General features: G+C 43.1%; 1 protein-coding gene across 1 annotated transcript in view; it reads right to left on the bottom strand.

The window, feature by feature from the left end:
• The window catches only part of COLEC12 (collectin subfamily member 12), a 418,681-nt gene that overhangs the window by 1,468 nt on the left and 394,204 nt on the right, over positions 1-23,009 (bottom strand). The window contains exons 8-9 of the mRNA XM_069620876.1: positions 13,405-13,514; positions 8,022-8,167 (exon numbers count right to left, since the gene is read on the bottom strand). Coding sequence (XP_069476977.1) covers positions 8,022-8,167; positions 13,405-13,514 — 256 coding nt within the window. The remainder of the gene's footprint in view (positions 1-8,021; positions 8,168-13,404; positions 13,515-23,009) is intronic.

The following is a 23,009-nucleotide window of genomic DNA, read 5'->3' as shown; positions in this document are numbered from 1 at the left end:
GAAATGTGTCTCTGATTGTCTGCATCCTTGAGAGCTGTCAGTCTTGGGTTGATAAAGCTATCTATAAAACAGCTCTGGCCTCTAAATTAAAGAATGTTTTCTGGAGCAAAATGTATGCTTCTGAGATAATTTGCATACCCACAATGCATTGCTCATTGGTTCTGAACTGAGAGTGAACTTCCAGGGATGGCTGTTGGGTGGCACTGTGACATGTGTGGCATAGCTGACATGCCCCAGCATAATCTCTTTCAACAAAGCAGTTGTCATCCATGCAGGAATGCAAGGACCAGGGTAGTTAAATTACCTTTTCTTTGTCCACATATATTTGAAATTATATTTTCAACAGTGACAAACAGTTTGCATAGCATGTGTTACCTGAATCCAGAAGGATTATAAAAAGACAACTTAATGGAGGAACTTTTTTGGTTGGGGATGTTGAGGTGTACACTCGCGACCTGTAATGATGAGGCTAATGATATCTTCCCGATGTCGTGTTAGACTTAATTTTTCTTGTTAAATTGATTAATTGTCGCAGGGGTGTAAGTCCACACGGAGACATAGAGTTCCTCGACTCCGTTTGAAAATTAGACAGTAGTTGGTTTGTGCCTACACTCCTTTGCGCCACATTCTTATGACAGTCAAATAAATTTCCAGAGCCAAAATTTCTTTGTACAAATAACTCTTGATTTATTTGTTTTCTTATTCGCCCTTTAATGGATGACACGTGGTGATTCATAATATTCTGAATGGAGAGTTTTTCAGAGCAAGACGTAATTGTACAGAATTAACGAACTTTGAGAGGGAGTGCCACCTGCTGTCAGACAGATTCAAAGTCAGGGGATATTCCCATAAGTCAATCCAAACTGCTAGGAAGAAGGCAAGAAGTATGACTAGACAATCAACGCTATCCCAAGATGACAAAGGTACACAACCAGACCGCATCATACATTTCATCACAGCATATTGTGTTAACAATAAGGAAATCAGGAGAGTTTTGAAAAGAAATTGGTACCTACTCAAATTGGACCCACATATAGGGCAATATATACAAGATCATCCTACAATAATATACAGGAAAGCGAAAACTTTGAAGAATATATTGAGTCCATCCATGCTGCCCGAACAAGAGAAAGAAGAAAGGAAACCACAAACATGGTTATGTCAACCGCGAACAGGTTTTAGGAAATGTGGTTTTTGCTCAATGTGCCAATATGCGGTACAAGAAACAAGTACTTTCATACACCAAAAAGGTGTAAAAATAAAGATCCAGGAACAAATCAATTGCAGATCCAAATACGTGGTCTATGCAGTGATATGTGTCTGCAATCGGCTATACATCGGGAGTACTATCAGAGAGTTAAGAACAAGAATTAGGGAACACATTTCGGCTATTGGAAGCCAGGATAAGAACCTCCCACTGTCCGCACACTGGCAGAGTCAACATCAAATGCATAACAAAAAAGACATTAAATTCATAGGTCTGAGAAAAATCAGGATGGGCAATCGAGGAGGAAATCAAGAACTCCGTTTAAGACAAGAAGAAGCCAGATTAATTTGTCGTTGCAAAACAGTAGAAGAAGGATTAAATTCAGACAATGAAATGATTCATTTTTTGTGATGATGATTAATGGATAGGTGGAAAATAATGAGTAACAGAAAGCAATGGAAGAAGAAAAACTGTAAAAGTGAATATGTATAAGATCTGCTTAATAGTGCGAATGCCTGTAAATTGCACTAAATGTGTATTTCGGAAAGTATGATATATATAACCATATATATTAGACCAGAGGTTCATGTAACGATCACGGTGTCAACGTGAGGATATAAATACGAAATATTATTATTATGTATATGCAATATCACTTAAATACACACCACCACTAAGGCCTGGTTCATGTAGAGATCCCTTAGTAGATTTACGGTAAAATGAATACCGAAATTAACAATATATGGAACTACGTCAACCATAATGCTTCACTCATAATATAGTGCTATATTGTAAGCCCACACAATCGTTAGCAATTAACCCACGACTAACGAACATATCGCAAACATAGCTCTCTTATATTAGGAGAACTTCTAGAAATACAAGATTAGTATCATGTAACCAATATAATAACACTTTTCTTTTACGTATCGGTAAACCACTGAGGTACTTAACCAAATACAGGCGACAATTGTTAGACATGGCCGCCGAATTATGTTTGCAGTTGGCGTTCAACTCAAAATATGGCCGCCAAACTGAGTAGTAGAGAAACGAAAAAGGGACTAGTAGCTTGAAACTCTACTTGAACAAGGAGCCGCCTGTAGCTAAGACGGGACCCCCGACGCGTGAGGCTTAAGCAGGAGAATTTGTAGGTAAGCCCTAAGAGAGGGAGGGAAGACCACCGATTTAATGCGTGCATATTATTGGGAACAAACACATTCTGTGTGGAGCGATACACACATTTATTTGTTGTTTTTTCGAATTTGTGCGACATGACGCTATTGTAAACAAACAAGAGATACAAAACACGTGCTTTCCCGGCTGTTTCGTCGGGAATAGGAGTGTTAATAATTTCAAATTTGCTATTTCGAGCAAACAATATAAAAAAGGGGCTTTTCGAAATAGAACCTGTAGGACAAAATGCGTGAACTGTATAATATTAAGTTGGGAAAGCGATAATGTAAATAGAGGCAAATCCAGATAAAGATAGGGTGTGAACCGAATGCCTATTATTAGTCTAACAGACCAATTGATCTGTTTTCCAGGAGGGATTGAACCCTAGAACTACGTTGAATTAATCCGATCACACATCTATTTCCCGGGAAAGGGGGATTTCGACTTAAGCATATAAGGGTAAGACACCAACTGAGATGTACTTTTACTATCAAATAAATCACATTTTTCTCCATCCTGCCCCCACCAATACGTCTCCACAACGTTCATAATTATACTATACTTTTCATGTATGTTGATGGACCTATCTATTATTTCACGAGGTGTTGGAAGAATACAACATTTTGGTGGCAATGTTTAACTAAGGATGATATTAGGTACAAGCACTTACTTAAATTTACCATAGTATTCATGAAATGTGTTTAAAGCTATGTTAGAATGTAAATCTAAGTGATCTTTTAATTCTGTTTTGTTTGATTCTTATTTTATTTTCTTTGTGTATATAACCAGCCCGGATTTGAAAAAGGCGCATGAGCCGAAACACGTGTCATCCATTAAAGGGCGAATAAGAAAACAAATAAATCAAGAGTTATTTGTACAAAGAAATTTTGGCTCTGGAAATTTATTTGACTGTCATAAGAATGTGGCGCAAAGGAGTGTAGGCACAAACCAACTACTTATAAAAAGACAACTTTCACATTCAGGATGCTACAGTGGAAGTTCATTTCAATGCAATCTACAGGGCGTAAATGAATTACCCAAGTGTCTGACTAAAGAACAATCATCATAGTTTCTCCCTATGTTGTATTAAATAGTAATATATAATACAATCAACATTTGCAGAGTTCTGCAAAGGGTTGCAAGAGCAATACAATGAGAAGTTGCTCCTTGATGCTGGTATTAAATGTATGCTTGGCTAATCGAGGGCTTTCAAAAAATCTACAAAATGGGAACACGTGTTTTTGTATTTTGTGTATTATTTAGATCAGATATTCGTTTATTGCGGATCTAAGACACAATCCACAAAACCTTATAAAAGTAATTAAATAAAATCAACGGAGACATTAATATAAAACGTCTGCATGCATTCTACAACTAATCAGTTCCCTGGGTCGGATGAATCAAGCCCACTATGCCCATTTTACAGTGATCCATATTGTTCATCTGAGGGGATATGATTTGTTCTGGATCAGTTGAGTATTCTATTGTAGGTTATTCTACCAAACCATTTTTCCGAGGAGTCAATAAGAGATACTGAATGATAACAACTGGGTTCCAGTTTGTGTATTCATTTTTAAGCATAGTTAAAATGTTATTCTTTGCATCCATCCATTCCATAGTGGGAGGGGGCAGTGGAGACCATTAATGTCGAGCTGTGTTTATTCTAGCTTCTACCAGGGGATGCCTATTATATTAATGCAGGCTCCTATTAGGCGATATGTCTCTTTTACGTCTCCCGAGTGTGCTATCAGGGGATCATGGGGCAAATCGGTCTTAATACCTTTTTATACTTTTATCCCTTTCCAAAAGGGTTCAACCATGCAAAATCCCACCATATATGCAAAAATGTGCTTCTAGCTAATATTCATCTCCAAATAAAAGGCAATTCAGGAGGGAAACATGTAAACAAAAATGATAAGCTACTAAAACAATGTAGGAGTGTTCTCATGTTTGGGTAGGGGGAAACGATTTGGTTGCCCTAACCCATATATTATCAGACCTGGAGATCTTTCATCCAATTTGGACATGTACAAGTCTTTTGGGGGGTTATGTTTAGTGCCCAGGACTTTATAGAGCATATGCATTCTACATGCTAGCATACCGTTATAGTATATAGTCCTAAGTAATTGTCCTATCATTTGGCCGAATAGCCAGGTTTGTTTATGACAGGGCTACATAGAGTAGAAAAGGAGGAAGTGCCACTTTTTAAAAATTCTTTATCCCAGTTTCAAAGAGTGTTTTGGTGATCTCTCTAGCTAGGTTAATGCAAAGACTTGATTACACTGGATACCATAGTAGGTTTTCCCAAGGTATGCTAAGAACTGATTGTTCTAATGCCTGCCAATTCTCCGTGGAAGGGCTTGAAGCCCATTCAAACCTAATTGTGCAAAGTACAGGCATATCTCAACATAAAGGACTGCCGAATCACCTTTGGTCAGCAAAATGTCTTTGAAATATAGCCATGATCTTACCCAACTAGGAAATCTCGAATTTTCCCAATGTTTATGAATCAGAAAAGGTACCAGGAACATTAAGCTAATATAATGTTTTGTCTGATCTAGTTATGTATATTCCTGAGCATTAAAGCTAATTCCCTGCATATTCCTATTCATATTTCAATGGAAGCACCCTGAACGCTTGCCTGTTTTTCCGAAATATTCCAAGATTCAGATTTTTTGCATTTCATTTTAAACCTTGAAGCTAAATGAAAATGTGTAACTTTTTTGAGAATATTTGGTAGCGATGTAGCTAAATTACTCATTAAGAAATTATCAGAAAAATATTGTAAGTTATGTTGGGCAGAATTATTCTGAAACCTTTAATATGACTATTCTGTCTAACCAGTTGGGCTGCAGGCACGTTGGTTAGGGCAATGACTAGGGGGAAGATGGCTGCCTATGCCGGTGCCTATATTTTAATGTTTTGAAATAGGTACAAATATATTTTTACTTTATCTGGATAGCTATATTTTTTTTAAGGAGACACAATGTTTGAAATTTGGATCAAACCAAATTCTGTTCATTCTATATTTCAGAAGGATCAGTCCAAGTGGTCAAAAGCTTTTCTGTGTCTAAGGCAAGTAAAGCAAAAGGCTAACTGGACCATGCACTAAGCTTTATTAATATCCCAGGGAGTACCCTGACAGAATCACATTGGCTAAACACCAGGTTGCATTCCATGATAGTTTCAGTGAAACCACGATCCTCCCCAGAGGTTTCTTTTATCACCCCTGCTGCCCATCACTCTGGGCGTCTTCCACTTCGCTGTGCTCATGCCGCTCTTCCCTCTTCCTGTGCAACATGCAGCTTCCAGGTCTGCTGAAGCATCTACCTCCTTCTACGCATTGCTGGCTTCTCCTCACACTGGAGATGCTCTCACCAGGCCTGCCTCTTCCTTGCTACATGGCAACCTCAATATTAGGACCACGGGCAGTGGCGGCATACGTAATCTGTATCAGGGGGTACTAATAGCTTCATTGCCCAAACCCTTGGTCTGCACCACATGGTAATCTCCTCAAGTCAACATTAACTCCTGGCTTGTGGGCCATTAGCATGATATCTCCAGTTTCATAATTTCATTAGATTAGTCAGGGCAACAGTGAGGACAATCTATTCACAAAGGTTCTGGAGTATTGTCTTGCATCAAAGTTAGGAGGATTTACTATATGATAATCGATATAATTTTCATAGGTGAGAACTATTTTCAGGTTCAGACAATAGACAAGTCACAGCTTGAAGCAGTCAAGTTCTCAGGAGTTAAAAGCCATGTGAAACATGGCAATAAGTGAAAAAGTAGGGCAGTTTGAATTTTTAGGCACGTATGGAAACCCCATCGGAGCCAGGCGTTTTATTGAGCGGTAGGGACTTAATAAACTGGGGCATTTCCTCAGCTCTAATAGGAACCTTCAGTGGAAGATAATTGCAGTTACAGCTACAGACACCCTGTGCGTGCATCCCGTTATTAGATGGAAGGTTGCAGTTGTTTCATCAAAATGAACCCACATAGCATATTCCCAACCAAAGTGAAAATGTGAGAGTTCCTGCGATTGATGAGTTCACAAAACCACTAAAAATGAAAACCATGATGTCACTTCCATACCTCCCGATATTAAAGCTGTTAGAAATGGTGCTATTTTCAGAAGGAACAGTGCTAAATTAGCACTGAGCACAATGAGCACGCCAATCAGTTTCCTTGGATGGCGAGCTGAAACTATTTAGGTAGGCATGTGCTTGGATGGAGCTGAAGGCTGCCCGCCAATGCGTCTGTCACTACAGTCAACTATGTCTTGTAACTATAGGGTATATATGAAGAATATAGCGTTACGAGATCCGTCCACATTGACTATATTCTAGTTAACCTACAAGCATGTCCCAGAGTTAGGAACATGAATGTGGCGTTAAGAGTTGAAAGTGACCATAAGGTTGTATCTATATGCCTGCATCTCTACATCCCTGGTGAGAGCACAAAGCAATCTGACGGCTTGATGTTACATTGCTTAAAATATATGGGGATCTATTGCATGTTTTTGAAGTGGTACTTGGCCCTGCCCCTGTTGATCCAACTACTATTTTGAACCCTAATGAATTAATAAAGGAGATTTTATCACCCGTTTTAACTAAACCCATGAAAATTGTAGAAGAGACAAACCAAGAACAAGAGTTGGTTTGACAACAAATGTAGACATATGAAGACGGAGCTAGTGCTAGCTCTAAAATCAAATGTCCCTGATAAATACGAAATTGCACAAAGAATGAGAAAAGAATGTAAATGCAACATTGAGAAGGAAAAAGCAAGTAAAGCGCAGGAACGCTCACTGAGAGGCACTTTTGTCTGCCTCCAAAATAAATGACTCTAAGGTCTTCTGGAAAATTGTGAGTAGATGTTTTGAATGTGACAGTAACCCCTTTAAAGTTGCTTTTAATGAAGATAGATGGTTTAATCATTTCTCAGGTTTATATAAGGAGGGCAGGGTCCCACACAATGTGAATTGAGTCCTGCAGCCAGACTTGTGGAGTGATGACTTCATCCCGGGAACCCCAGAAATTACAATACAGGAAATATTGACAGCCATTGGGAACCAAAAATCAGGTAAGGCCCCCGGCCTAGATAGGATCACATGGGATATTTATAAGAGTGAACTGATGATCTGGGTATCCTATCATTTCCAACTATTAAATGCGCTTATAAGTCTTGCTAAGGTCCTAGCATCTTAGAAAGTCAGTTGCTATCTATGAAAAGGGGGGACGTGACGATCCCGGAAAGTACCGTTCAATATCCTTATTGGACGCTAGTAGCAAAGTATATGGGGAAGTCCTCCCACTAAAATTAGAATCGTGGATTCTGCAAACTAATCCAATTAGTCATTACAAACAGGATTTTCCAGAGATATTAGTACAATAGATCAGGCATTGAGACTTGGGGTGTTTTTTGGCCCCAACACTTTTAATTTATTTTTTGATGGAGTTATAAAAAGGCAGCTCCTAATACTTAATGCAGATGCCCCAATGCTAGGTGGTGAGTAATTGGGATTATTAAGGTTTGCAAACAATGTTGTTTTAATTTCACAGACCCCAATGGGCCCCAAACTCCATGAACAGCCTGCACTGCGTCACCACAATGGAGCTTTCATTTCTTTCCGTACCTTGGTCCACAGGCTTCTCACAAATGAATGCAACGGCCTCATCACAGGGGAAGTCGTTCCACATCCCGCCAGTGATCACGCCCGCACAGTCCTCTCCTGGGGTGTGTCCTTCGCCCCAGTTATCTGGTTGCCCAGTCTTCCAGTTCCTATAGAAACAAGATTCGCCCTTGTTAATTGAGAATGAGCCTGCAAACATGAAATGAAAACTCCAAAAAATGGCACTGTAACAATATGAACACCTTCCTCATGATTAATCAACGTCGAGACACAAATCGAAAACTGTCGCTGAAATCCCTTCCTGGGGCTCACTGATAACCAACTGCCCTGTTTGCATTCGCCACATTTTCATGGTCCACCAACATCAGCACTTACATTGTCTTAGGTCCCCTGCATGCAACTTTACAGGCCCACGAGGTGAAGGGGACAAGGAAAGATTAAAAGCGAGTGGAACGGCCGAAATCTCATCTTCACTCTGTGCCCCTCCTCCATCTTGTCACTGCTGCAAAATGGGGCAGCATTGGAAATGGAGGTGTAAAAGCATTTCTTTTACACTTCTATTTCCTGCTCCGCCCCATTTAAAATAAGTGTGTTTATGTGTTATGTATTCTCCAACAGGGAGTGGGAGTCCAGTTGTGCAACAGATACTTGTGGTCACCGGCTGAAAAGAAACCATTTTGTTCAAAGAATTGGCAGCATCCTGTGGTAGCCTAGCACACAACAGTATGTTGCTGGACACGGCTGATACAAAGCGCTGCGGTGAAACCTAACACAATGATAGTTGACGGCCTAAGTCAACCCTTGCTGTGTTTCTGAAGAAATGCAAGTACCTGCATTTAAAGTTTAACACTGGAAAAACGAAGGTATTGGTCTTTCAACTGAAGTTGGCAAAACGCCATGCCTTGGCTGTTGATGTGGTGGGCTGTAGGCTGGAACAGGTGCCATTGTATGATTTCCTAGGAATTAGATTCCATGTGAATAGCCTGTGGACTGCTCAATTAGATAAAGCCCGAACCAGCCTAGAAAGATACAGCGGGCAGCTGAATCTATCGTCAATAGACACGGGACAGGAGCAGTGTCTCCAGCCATCGAGCTATTGCAAAAACTAACTATTCTGGCTGCTCTTTTTGGTGCCGAACTTTGGGGTCACGCAAAGAATCTCTTAATGTTACCACAGGGCTCCTCTAATGCTGTTGTGCACCTTGAGCTTGATGTACCACCAATTGAGGAGACCATTTCTCTTCAGCCCGTTTTATACTGGATCAGCCTCCAGAGCTCAGAGGGTCTTGGTAAAAACATCTTCTTGATCTAGAAGGAGGCACAAGTTTACCCTGGGCTGCACATGTAAAGAACGTTTCATTGGCCTAGAATGGGTCTATCCTGTGGGAAGACCCAGTGAATGCACACAAGGTAGCATTTAAAAGCAGCTCTTACCTGGGCTAGGAGAAAAATGGAAGAATCTGCCCCTAGGCTGAGATTAGGCCCAGAGTACCTCATGACCAAGGGGGACTTTGGCTATGAAGGCTATCTACATGTTATTAATCCGCCTTATACCTGCCCTGTGTTATCTTGTTTTAGGATGGGTACACTTAGAGTGGCTTCTTTTACAAGAGCTTGAGGCCTGAATGGCTTGGGTTTATGCCCCCTTTGTGGCTCTGGTGATGAAACAGTTATCCATGTTTTGTTTATATGCACATTTATTAAGAGTACGTTACTTGAAACCGCTGCTGACGGCAGCAGGTTTCGCTCAACATTAGAAGCTCTGGCTTATTGTAAAGGGAACACAGAGCCAGACATTGCCTTCTGCGTAGCTCGATTTATCCATTGGGCTTGGTTACGCAGGGAGAAGCTGTTTTAACAACTTGACAGTACAACCATATTGGCGACTTAACCTGCCAATCTAGTGTGGGGTCGTCTAGACACTCATGTGCCTTCTGTCACTATTTTATCTACGGGGCTGTGAGTTTTCTGCCTCTCTCTTGTACATTTTATTATATTCTAAGGACTGCGAGTATGTTCTTTCCTTTGTGTTTTTTTAAAAAAAACTTTCTTTATTAACACACTTGGCATTAGCATAGCACACCTTTGTGTATTTTGATGTTTATTGTGCATAATCAATTATGATGTTTTTATGATGTTTCCATAACAAGCCTGTTTGATTATCTGCATCACGCTTTGAATGATTTATATATTGCGCTCTAAATTTTAACTTGTGCTACTGTTCTATGAACGTAATGGTTTTTTTGAACACTGAATAAAGTGATTGATTGATTGGTCAATTGAAAGGACAATGCACAACTTAATAAACAGAAAAGCCTTTAGGATTCCGGATTGGTGGACCCAGAAAAGGAAAGGCCTTGTTAACAGTTTCTGAGCAATTAGCTGCCATAGAGAGGGTTAAGCATAGTTCGCTTCACAGCAAAGGATATCGAAATGTAAAGGACACAGTTTCCTAATGGCCATCCTAAAGTAGACTAAGCACAAGAAATGCTGTAATTTTATGGTGTGGAAACGTTGGTAGTGTGCTATTCAGAAGACTAAGGGTTTTTATACCGTTAGTACCCGGCATGGTTTTGTTTCTGCTCACAAACAAACCGATTGGTTGGTTTGTGAGCCTGGCCTGACTGTAAGCCCTTACACACATTTGCACGACCCTCGCGCCGCTTGTTTTCTTTTTCCAGGCCACCATGGAATAGGGAAAAGGAATTACGTTCCCTTCTCCCTCTTCCATGGTGGACATTTATTTTTTGTTAACTTTTTTTTCCAATGTCCTTCATGGTGGGCATTTTATTTGTTCACTATGGCCACCACAGAAAGAGAAAATGGACTACGTTTTCCTGTCCGTGGCAGCCATTTTGTTTAGTATTATTTCCAGCTGTGAAGCGCAACGACCCCCCTGGACCCTGCCAAATGACTTCCCTGATAATTAGCATATTTACATGTTGTCAACTGCAGTTTACTAAGTTTACCAAGTTTACACAGATGCATGATGCCACTTGTTTAAAAACAAGCTGCTGGTTTGGCACGAAGCACTATTTAAATAACTGCACACTCATTCTCTGCAATGCCAACAGCCTTACTCATTTTATATGGAACAGAGATAAAGAACGGTTACCACCTACCATACAGATGTTGCAGGGAACGTGGCACTGGCGATGTGCCACACTGAAGGGACAGGTGTGCAAACTGAACTCCTATTGGCGTCAGGCAGAGAACAGGCATCATTGGGATACTATATGTATTTGGAAACTGTACTATCGGTGTACAATGCTCTAACCAAGCTGTACTATTTTTACAGTGAAAGGGGAAAGGCACGTGTACCTTGAAAGGAATCCTACATATCTGTCATGTTGTTGATTAGGGCGTGTAGCCCTCCCTTATCGTTGTGAGGGGAAGACCCACGTTTAATCTTTTCTTATCAGATGTGAGAAGAACAGAAGAAGAAAACCAAACCTATCATCTCCCTGTTTTCCTAGAGCCCACTTCATGCAGGGGCTCCTGGCAGCATCCCAGCCCTGTCTGGTACTGAGCCAGCCTGCATTTTGACTTCTCTCAGCCGCACTCTGGAGGCTATCATCAAAGCTTTAATGTTGTGAACACCCTGGGTGCCACCCTGTGACCTGCATGCTTCCGGGCAGTTTCTCTGGGCGCTCAGAATGTCAAGACTGGCTCAGGGACAGACAGGCAGACATGCTGGGTTCCTCATGCTAGAGCTTTACCGCTGGACACTCACGAGCCTCGTGAGGGCCCCCTCAAGGATGTATTTCTATTAGTGACCATGGGCCCAGCCAAATGCAGATATTTAGATTCTAGACCCTGACATTCACTTGGCTTCCTCCCTTGGGAAATGGCCACCTAGCGTGTGCCCTACATGCTGCATTTGCCCACGCCTTGCCATATTTCTTTACCTTGTTTAATCCTGCCTTACCTTCGGGGTCATGCCTTTTTTGCCCACTGTGCTCTGCACTAGTTACTGATGACTTTAGTCCCTTTCATCTCTCTTGCGGCAATGGCCAATTCTCTCTCACACTGTGACCAGCAAAGATCAGCTGGTCTGCAAGGGAGATCCAGGGCGACACTCAGGGATGTGCAGCTCCCTGTATGTGGCTGCAAATCACAATTCCCATTCATAGCTTTCATTGCATTTTGAAGTAATTCACTTGAGACGAGATTTGTGGTTGTATTTTGGGTTACAGCGAGAGGCCATAGTTTAGACACATTGGGCCATATTCGCCAATGTTTTTCCGGCTCCAGTGCATTGCCTTCATTTGCACAAGAAAAAAACAGAAACAGGTGCCCTCTATATATATGTATATATATATATATATACACACACAATGGGGTATGAGAATGTGTGCATCCTGAGTGTGCACATTGTGATGCCGTGCACTTCGCAAGGCAGGGCGTGACATTTCAGCACATTTCAAAGTGCATCCAGAATCCAGAAGCGGGGTGCACTTTGAAATGTGCAGAACCGAAAGCATTCCCCTGTGCCTGCTTGGAACAGCGCAGGTGTATGTGCTGACCCTGTGTCATGCAGTTTCTTTAGGTGCTACATGAGTGCTATGAACCACTGTTCTCCCACTTGCCTGTATATCCCTCAAACATGGCAGCAATGCTCTGTTCTATTTTTGCCACTTTAGGGCCTGTCACTGTGACTGTGCTCCAAACCCACACAGTGTGTTCCCGACCCTAAATGTTTGCACGGTGGCTGGGCAACACATCATTAGCACTGCTGTTTAGCAGGTCTCCTTTGTGACCTGTACATGTCTCAAAGTCATGCAAATAAAAAAAAACACATCCTCCGTGAATTTTATGTTTGCGTTACTACTTGGAATTCTAGACCCCCTTTGGTTATGCAGATACCTTGGCGGCAGAGTACTTGCCGTATTCGGATTAAAGACATCTAAAAATCCAAAAATCTATGTGATCATCACACTTCCTTCCAACTGATTGCTGTCCTCTGGGCTGCTGCGCGCTTGCTCTTCCTGCGGGTCAGGGGTGTTGCTAGGTCTGGAAAAGACCTGGGGCTACGCTGATGTCGGAACTGTCGGGACCGGGGGCTGGCTAGCCTTTTGGTTGTAGCTCCTGAGATTCTATCCAGGGCTACAACCAAAAGACCAGGGGCTATAGCCCCCTTAGCAACGCCTCTGGTGCCGGTGGCAAATAGTGGCGGAGTGCCGTGTAATGACACCACATGCAGACAGCCTCACTCTGCTGCCAAGCCATGGCAGCTTCAAAGCTGACCTTCAGAAGGACACCACTTGAGGCGGGCATGCAAGCTTAGTCACCCTATTGATAATAACGCCTGTCCCAGAAACAGGGTAGGCACATTAAAGATCGAGCAAAATCAAAGAAGGACAGTGGACCAGTTTGCGGCACTCACGTGAACGTTGGTATCGTCCCGTCACCCCACTTCCACACGTTTTCCTCCTCGGAATCTGTCAGGCCGATCCAGAAGTTTCCTTTTCCTGAGATCTGTTTTTTTAGGAATTGCTGCAATATAGAAGTGTCATTAACAGTTATTGCCTGATCATTTCAATTGTTCTACCCTCTATGTTCTGTACCAGTGCAATTCCATTATGGGCAAATACCTCTATTAATATATATGTATATCATTCATGGGTGGGTGCTGGAGTAGGGTGGGCACCTTATTTTAAGATCCTGATTTTGACATTCATTTTAGACATTTTCAATTCTAAATGCATTTCAACATGTGCACTTTAGTTGGTAAAACATCTAGGTGGGATCAGTGGCAGAGGCAGCTTTTGGTGCTGGGGGCGGCGCGGGTTGAGGGGAGTAGCCCCTGAAAGGGCACCAAGAGTTCTAAAGGATTCATGGGTAAGCAAGCCCTCGCTGGGCGGGGTACATTTTCAGTAGAGGGTTCTAAATATTTCCTCAAATGAGCGCAAGTGACGAGAGTAGCAAGGGTGCACCCACCAATTGGGGGGGTTTCGGGGGCGTATCCCCGCTGAGAAGGCTTTTTAAAAATATGCTGAAATATGCATTTTACAGCACCATTTTTTTAAAAAATGAGGTAAAAAGCAATGCAATGTACAGGTGGCTCTCTAGGGTAAAACATGAAGTAAATGTCATGTCATCACCGGCACACTACATAGGAGCCCTTTATACCATGTTCATAAGGCTTCATGCCAGTAATGGTCAGGGTACATCGCATGCAAGGGGCTGCTGCCACAATCTCGCAATGCCAGTAAGGGACACTTTAAATGACAAGCATGAAGTGATGCAGCCGTACATATGATTTAAGGTGACCATTACTGGCATGCATAGGTTGTGGCAGCAGCTTCATGCATGTCATTTAAAGTGACCATTACTGGAATAAATAGGACAACCTGTCTATGCCAGCAATGGGCACTTTAAATCCAATGGGTGTTGGTGAATCTTTTAATTTGAGGGGTGCAAGTATTTCCCCCAAATATGCCAGCACGACCTAGCATAGCGAGGGAGCCCAAACCAACCTAGGGGGTTGAGGGAGTTTCCCTCCCCCTAGCGAATTTTACAAAATATTGGGTTAAAATGGTGCATTATACAGCACACTTTATGTGTGAAACTGGGTGAAAAGCCAGACAGTTTCCAAGTCACTAACAGTACAAACACGCATTTCCCAACGCATTTTCGTGATGCCTTCGCCCACAAAATATGCCAGTATAGAAACATTTTCAACATTTCCACACTGGCTGTGCCCATACATTCACATGCTCACTGCACTTATATATGCCAGAAATGCTATATAAGAACATGCTCATGTTTGCATTGCACATGCTGACAGTAATTACACTAGAAGAAAACATGTCCACGATGTTTGTGCCAATTCATGGCCGTATCCCTACATAAGAACTTACTTCTTTTAGCTTTGCCTTTAAAAATGCCATTCCACAATATGGAAACATGTCCAGACTGGCTGCACAACGTAGTCCAGTCTAGTCACGTAAAAACATTTATTTTCTTTATCGTTGGTGCCAAGTAAAAAATGTCATGCTATAGTAAGAAATAGCTACACTGGTGGCACCAAAATGCCATTCTAAAATATGGAAACATGTCCAGACTGGCTGCACAATGTAGTCCAGTCTAGACACGTAAAAACATTTATTTGCTTTATCGTTGGTGGCAAGTAAAAAATGTCATGCTATAGTAAGAAATAGCTACGCTGGTGGCACCAAAATGCCAGTCTAGCAAAGTAATAATAACACATAATAAGCTTGGGGTATCATAAATGCCCGGGAAAAAATGTAATGCCACAGTAAGAAAGGACCAGACTGGTTGCTTGCAAAATGCCAACCTAGCCAAGCAGTAACATGTAACATGCTTGCTTTGTAATAGATGTCCAAGAAAAAATGTCATGCCACAGTTTGAAATATCTAGACTGGCTACCACAAAATGCCAGTCTAGCCAAATGATATCACATATCATGCTTGGTTGATCATAGATGCCTAGTAAAAAAACATCATGCCACGTTTCCTCAGCTGCAACAGGCAGCTGAGCGAGGGCTCCTATGCTGGCGTGGAGTCCTCCATGATGTGCGAGGGCTCAGGCGGGTTGACGCCCCATTGAGGGCTCAGGTGGGTTCGTCTCCTCGCCCTTCATGGATGAGCTGCCCCTGCACAAAGCACACAAATATGATTTAAAATGACCATTACTGGCATAGATAGGCATGGTCTATCTATGCCAGTAATGGCTCCTTCAAATCACTTGCATGAAGCATGAAGGTTGTGGCAGCAACTTCATGCATGCGATTTAAAATGACCATTACTGGCATAGATAGCAAATCTATCTATGAAAGTAATGGTCACTTCAGCAGGCTCTGCAAGAGATTTAGGTGGCCAACCATACCAATTGAATGGTTGGTCATGTAAACTCCTTGCAGAAATGCTATACATGTGGACAAGCACATGCCCACACACACTCTTATAATATAAACATTTACACAAACATACATACACGCACAGGTACTCCCCCTACAGTCCTGCACACACACACTGCACTACATTCAAACACACATACATACACAGTCATGGAAACATTCATAAAAATACATACATACACATACATACATACGTACATTATAATACACACGTGATTTATACATTACAATACATACATCACAAAATACATACATTAATTGCAATACATGATACATGCATACAATACATGATATATACATACATAAAACATACATTACAATACAAACATGCACTTAATGACGCCCTAGGTCTCCACTCTAGGCCAGGGCAGGGGCACGACAAGGCAGCAGCAAGCTGGGCGCGCAGTGATGGCGCGCACCGGAACGATTGCCGTATCACCCAGCTCATGTGGCAACATATGGTAAGGGGATCGAGATCTGCAGGATTGCCCACCACCCAAGGACGCAATGAAAACTTGTGCAGAATAATGCGTGACTAATACCAAATGTGAGCTATATTATGAACTTGGATACTACTCTGGAGAAAGTGCGAGGCCCATCTTATTTTTGCTCAAGCGCCACCTCAAAGCCCAAACTAAAAAGTATTGCTGTTATTGAATTACAAGAAAATGGGGCTTATTTAGTTTGAAGTTGCTCCAGCAGGCGACTCCTCACAATCCCTTATAGAAGTCAAATGATGGAAAATAGTGAAACTATATTGTCATCAAAAGTCGCGGGTCACTGGATTTGGACAGATACTAAGCCCATACCGTCCACAAGGTAACAGAAAAAAAACAGGAAACTCCAGGACTCAGCGCCAGTGTAAAAATTGATTGTTTAATGACACAATCTGTTGCACATAGTTGTGTGCATACGACAGAAAAACACCCTCTACTCGATAACGCGTTTCGGCTCCCACGAGCCTTTATCAAATCAGGGCCAATAACAGAATTATTAAATCCGTACGACTGTTGTCTGAAAGACAATAATAGGGACAGATCCCAATGGTGGATAATTGTGCTGCTCTACAGTTATTCTTTCAGACAACAGTCTGGGCGTTTTTCTGTCGTATGCACACAACTATGTGCAACAGATTGTGTCATTAAACCATCCATTTTTACACTGGCGCTGAGCCCTGGAGTTTCCTGTATTTTTTCTGTTATTGAATTATCTCTTCTGCAACTGGTGGGGTTTGTCCTCCTGCATTGCATCCATGTAATCGCTGGTGGTAGCATTACCACACCTTACGGAATGGCGTGTTCGTGGGCTCCTGGAAATGCACTGCTGGGTGAAGTGCAAGGACAGCCTCTGCGTAGCTGACTTTATGTGCAGCATGAGTCAGGCATTGGCCTTTTTGGAATTTTTAAACATCTGCTCGAGAGCGAGAGGAGGACAGATGACCACAGCAAAATAAACATGAATCTGTTGTTTGCCATAAGTTAATGCCAAGGACAATTCCATGATAAAACCGAGGAATGAGATATGAGATAGTATCCAAAAAGAAGTGTGGAATATATTACTGGAATCTTTCCGGAAATAGTTCAACCAGTGAACTACACAACACCAATTCCTTGGCAATTAGAGGGCAATTTTAACTGCCTGGAAAATAAGTCCCTTCTCTTGGCTAATCTCAGGAAGGGGTGATGTATAGCGATATACATTGTGGTGCTGGAGTCCCATCCGGATATATTTTTATGTTACCACCCAGAGGTATTGAAGCATGATGTGTGAGGGCTTATTTTGGATATCTGCGATCATTTCGAGAAAAAAAACAAATTGAGAAATGACCTCATTTTTTGACCGAAAACCTTTAGCTTTTTTAACTTTGTTTTATAATGCAGGGGGAGTCCCCTCACATCTCACTCACCTCTTCTACCGTAACTTATACCATTACCCCATCTCCACCTATTATTTACCATATATATATATATATATATATATATATATATATATATATATATATATACTAAAATGCCTACTATTTTCAGTCAAATAAGTTAGGTCGTTTATCATTCTTTTTTTTGTATTAGGTTATTTGTACGGATTCGCTTATTTTAGCTTTCAAATTCCAATTAAAGGAAAACGGAAAACTCATTCAATTGTTTCTAGGGCACGGCCTGTTGACACACAGAATTTAAGCATCTGGTCGGCTTTCCAGAATAAAAAGAAAATATTCTGCATTAATATTGACTACACGTACCATTTTGAGTTACTGGGAGAGGGAGTGTTGTCATTTAGGTAGTGATTCCCTAGACCAAATTGCCCCTAAGTGTTGATGCGAACGTGAATGCACTTGTAGTATTTGGTATTTCAATGAAGCCAACCCTATGTTTCCTACCTTTGGATGTTGGCTACTTGACCCTTTGATCCTAGGAGCATCCAACGCATCACAGAGTTCAAAGGGACGTCTCAACCCAACCAGACTTGGTGGACGCTACTGGTTCCATCTTCTCAACACTTCCTGCTTCGGAGATGCCACCTAATGCAGTTTAGGGATCAGTGTGTGCTGCATAAACCATCACTCACTCAATAACCAGTCCATTGCATTCGAGGGCAGCATTCTATATGGCACTTAACGCTGAGAGGACCATTTCCAGCCACCCAGTCCCAAATTCCATCCCCAAAAAAGAACTGGATACAGGTTACAGACAACAAAGTCCATTTACATGAAAATGAAAATTAGTTTGAAAAGTGTTTGTATGGGAATAAGTGCAACACACAGAATTATATGTCGGATACAGAACTAAAGAATGATATATGTCCATATCTACATCTAAAATAAATGCCCCCGAGAGTTGCACAACCTCATACTTGCACAAATACGACTTATCATATTCCCATTCACTGCTCTGCTCCAGAACACCCTTCATCATTCCAGTCAGTGGAGTGGGGGAGTGAATGGGATTGTGATAAGAAGCAGTGCCACTTTCTGTCTGCAAATAGTTTTTATTCTGCCTGGCTACTCGGCTACACTCCTTGCTGGTACCACCGCTGGCTTTTGGCATCACGTGTAGAAACAGGGAGCAGGAAGGGAATGTGACTAAATGACTACTGCCCCACTGGAGTAAAAGGATGTTTTGCACCCGGGGAAGGGCACTCAGTCAATGAGGTGGCTGGAACAGCGGGTGAGAATACACATTCCCTGCCCACTGTACCAGTCACCCGAGGCCTTTCTCCGGGTGGTGCATTTTTTGTTTTGTTTGGTTAATTTAAGTAGGCAACAGGGAGTTTTGCCTCACCCCACCTCCACCACCCCCATAATTCCCTGATCCCCTATGGCACCCCCTCCTTCCATCCCCACTTACCTGCGGGACCAGATCTCTGTGCTTCGGTCCTGGCGCTGCACCCGTCTCCTGGCCGCCTCCATTGACATGGAAAAGGGACTTTGTCCCTTTCCCATATGGCAGCAGACATTTTTTCCCCTCGAGAGATCGACTGCACAAGCCCGAGGAAAATAATGAAAGCCATTTGCACCCCTGAAGAACCATGGGGTGCAAAAGGCTGTCATGCCCGCTCAGGAGGGTGGACATTAGCTCGGGCTGGTGGCTGTACCCAGCCATGTCCTCTATTCTGAGCGGGCATGAATGCCATAGAAGTGGCTAAAGAGCCTACTCAGCCCTCGCACTTCTCCAAAATAACAGTGATCCCAATCATAAAGGTGAAGCATGCACAGATAAAAGATATACCCCTCTGCACTTTCTAGTAACGTGTCAGAGGGCAGGCTATAGCCTGAAGAGGGGTGTGAATGTGAGACCGTAGCAAGCCAAACAGCAAAGTACAACCGTCCAAGTTAAAGGAATGCCCAATTAAGGTTCTATAAAAATATATATATATATATATATATACTTTCATTAAACATACAATATGCAATACAAACTACTAGAGAACGCTAACAAAAACCTACCCCTGTAAAGGAGGAAAGAAAGGTGCAGAATATAATGATGCCTGTACTATGGATACTTAGCGGGGAGGAAAAGGCAATACATCACTTACATGTTGTAAACATGGATACTCCTGTTTCTGTCAAACAAATGGACCAGGGGAGCTGGGCCATCAAACAGTATTTTAATCAGTTTTTGGTGGTTTGACAGTGTCGAACCAGGCTTTTCAATGTTGTGCGAGTGAGTTGAAGCAGGTTAGGATGCAGCGAGTCGCAGTGATCCAGTTGGGTAGCAGGTGTCGTTTTAAGTTTGAGATAAAGCTAGCTGTGGGTCAATGCAATGTATGAAGGCTGCAGGTTGACGAAACCACCCGGGTCAGTTCGGCAGTTGATCAGGGGTCGGCACTGAAGATGCTGGTGGTTCGAGGGACGGTTTGAGACATGGTAGTTTGAAGGCTTCTGCAGCGGTGAGCTTCTTGTTCGAGCCAGAGCAATCAATGCTCTCAACTGGCTCTCAGCTGTGTGTCAGCGAACTGGTTTGAGGATCAGCAACAGAGGTTCAAAGAGGTTTGAAGAAGTGCCAAAGGTAGCACTTTGGGCCCTGTTGGTTTGAATGCATTTTAACATGTTCGACAATGGTTTAATGCAGTTCAACGTGGTAGCAATGTAGGAGACCAGACTCTGTGCTTCTTCGGTTTCTGTGAATACCAATCCAGTGGCTCATGGAAAAAATGAGGGTTTTGTGACGGGGTGCCCACCAGAAATAACCACGATGGAGTTGGTATCACGTTCCAAGGGTCTTTATTGTAAATTTACAACAGAATGACTGCATGGTCAAAAGGGTCTTTTAGGGTCACCTTGTTCTTAAGGGGGTTTGGCACTAGGGCCGTCCCTCACTCTCTACTTCCCGTTGGTCCCCCCCCCCCACCGCAGCCCAGGTGTCCCTAACAGGAATGTTAGTTTCTCATCAATGGGGACACCTATCTGTCAGTTGGCTGTCTTATTCTACTGCTGTTTCCCTAATGGTGGCTGCCTACCTCCCTTTGGGATTTTCTAGACTTCCCCTGACCTACCCAGCTTTGTATCCTTGGGAGTTAGGGATGGTGCCTTCTTTCGCCTAGTGTCATTTGCTCTCCTTCCACACAGGTTCTCAACTGACCCTTCACTACCCTGGGTTCCTAATCTGTTCCCCTCCCACCACGTTACTATCCCTCCAATCTCTCACTTCAGCTTTCACCTCCACCCTTTGATCTTACTTCTCTTCTGACTCCTGACTTCTGCTCTTACTATCAATTTGATCTCCAATTACTACTCCACTGTTATACTTTACTCCCTCCTGCCTCTGCTACTATTACTACTATCTCTCCTTTCCTACTGTATACTCCTACTACTACTCCTGTTCTCCCACTCCCTGTCGCTAATACCACTGCTCTGCTTCTACTACTATCTCTCACCTCCACTACCTCCTCTGTACTCAGACTACCACTCATTAAGATGTAGTACCACTCACTACTACCAACTACCAGCTTGACTCTACTAGTCCCACATCTACTACCACCTCCACTACCACCCTGTTACTCCTACTCTACCTCTACCCTTCACACTCTACACTCACTCACAAATACTGCCCAGAGGCCCTCTCTCCAATAGCTTCTGCACTCCGGTCGCTATTGCCTCCTCTGGTATCTCGGATGTCCTCCACCAACTCCTATCCTCACCCAACTAACCCACACTAGACCACTCACACACACACTCACTTAAATGCCCCACCCCTCCCTGGATTTGCCACTTACCTTATTCAATCACTTTCCTGGCTGAAGGGGTGTGACATGGGAAATGTTGGGAAGGCTTCAAAAAGGGCATGTATGCCCCGCCCCCTTATTCATGCAGTCTAATTGCCTTTAAGGCTTGGAGCCTGATGTGGCTCCGAAGGAAAAGTATATCTTCCAAGCCCCCCCCAGAGGCCTTTGCCGCTTAAAGATTTCCCTGGTGGGCTAGTGGTATTAGAGGGGCCTTCAGAGAGGACTTGCTTTAAAGAATAATTTCTCTGGTGGTATGGTGAAGGTGTCCCTTCCCAGGCCCCAACAAACACTCTCTGCTGGAGCCTGGGTTTCCCACAGGATGCTGCACTGACATTTTGAGTCTCTGCTGCGTCCTTTTTCCTTGTGGCCGTTGTTGGGCTGAATGCTGCCCCCTGTGGCATGCTAGCACTTGCCATTACATGGGCCAGTGTTGCAGCATTCACTGCCTCCCGCTGTATGTCTGCGTCCTGATGTAATCATGCCAGCATCCTTCCCCACAATGCTCGTGAGGGGGCTGTGGTGGCGTCCTCACTGGCCCCGCTGCTGAAATCCTACAGGTAAGGAGGAATGGAAGGGGGTCACTGTCACTCAGGCACCTGCTGGCGAGTTGGAGTGGGGTAGGCTCCCTCCCCCTTTGAAAGGCCTGAAAGCATGCCCTGTCACACCTTGCTCTCATTCTTTCAGCCCGGGGGAGGGTGGCTAACAACTGCAAGAGCCCTTAACCTTCACTGAGGCCCTCCATACCAGTGTAGCTGGCAGAGAGTCTGGTCTTGCTCCAGCAGTTGGGAGTGGGTAGGGAGCAGATCTTGCCTCTGCCTTGGAGGACTCCTTCATCTCAATTGCTGCAGGCTTTGGAAAGCTCAATTATCCCAGAAGAGGTGCACATGAATTCTTCTTGTAGTGCAGGAATGAACCAAAGAAAGAGGGGGAGACCCCTTCCTTGTAAAGCCTGCAACAACTCACCATGGATTGCTTAAAAGCAAGCCTGCCCTAAGGCATCCAATCATTTTTAAGATAACAAGTTACTTGTGCCTTATTGCATCATGGCCACAGTGCTTTGCTGTGCAGGATTTGTGGGAGACAGGATGGAAAGAAAGGCTAACAGAAACCTAAGATGAAGGACTCCTTCCTCCCTTTGGTTCTGCTCTGCCTGCCTTTTCAACCCTGCTCCCTTCTCTAGCCGTACACTTCAAAGGCATTTTGGTATGTAGCACCCTGGTGCGAGGCTGACCCATTTGTTTAGGGTGTGTCCCTTGAAACCTGTTTCCCAATACAGCTTCTGCTCAAGCTGCAGAGAGCGGCGTTACCTGACATAATAAAGAATCACAAGGAGGCTCAGTTTTCCTGCTCGTTGTCCTCCAGGTGAGCAGGGACCGCATTCCCAAAGG

The sequence above is a fragment of the Ambystoma mexicanum genome, chromosome 5q, assembly GCF_040938575.1.
Source record: "Ambystoma mexicanum isolate Mex_15411 chromosome 5q, UKY_AmexF1_1, whole genome shotgun sequence".
Taxonomy (NCBI): Eukaryota; Metazoa; Chordata; class Amphibia; order Caudata; family Ambystomatidae; genus Ambystoma; species Ambystoma mexicanum.
The sequence above is the reverse complement of the archived record's forward strand: the minus strand, read 5'-3'. Positions and strand labels throughout refer to the sequence as shown.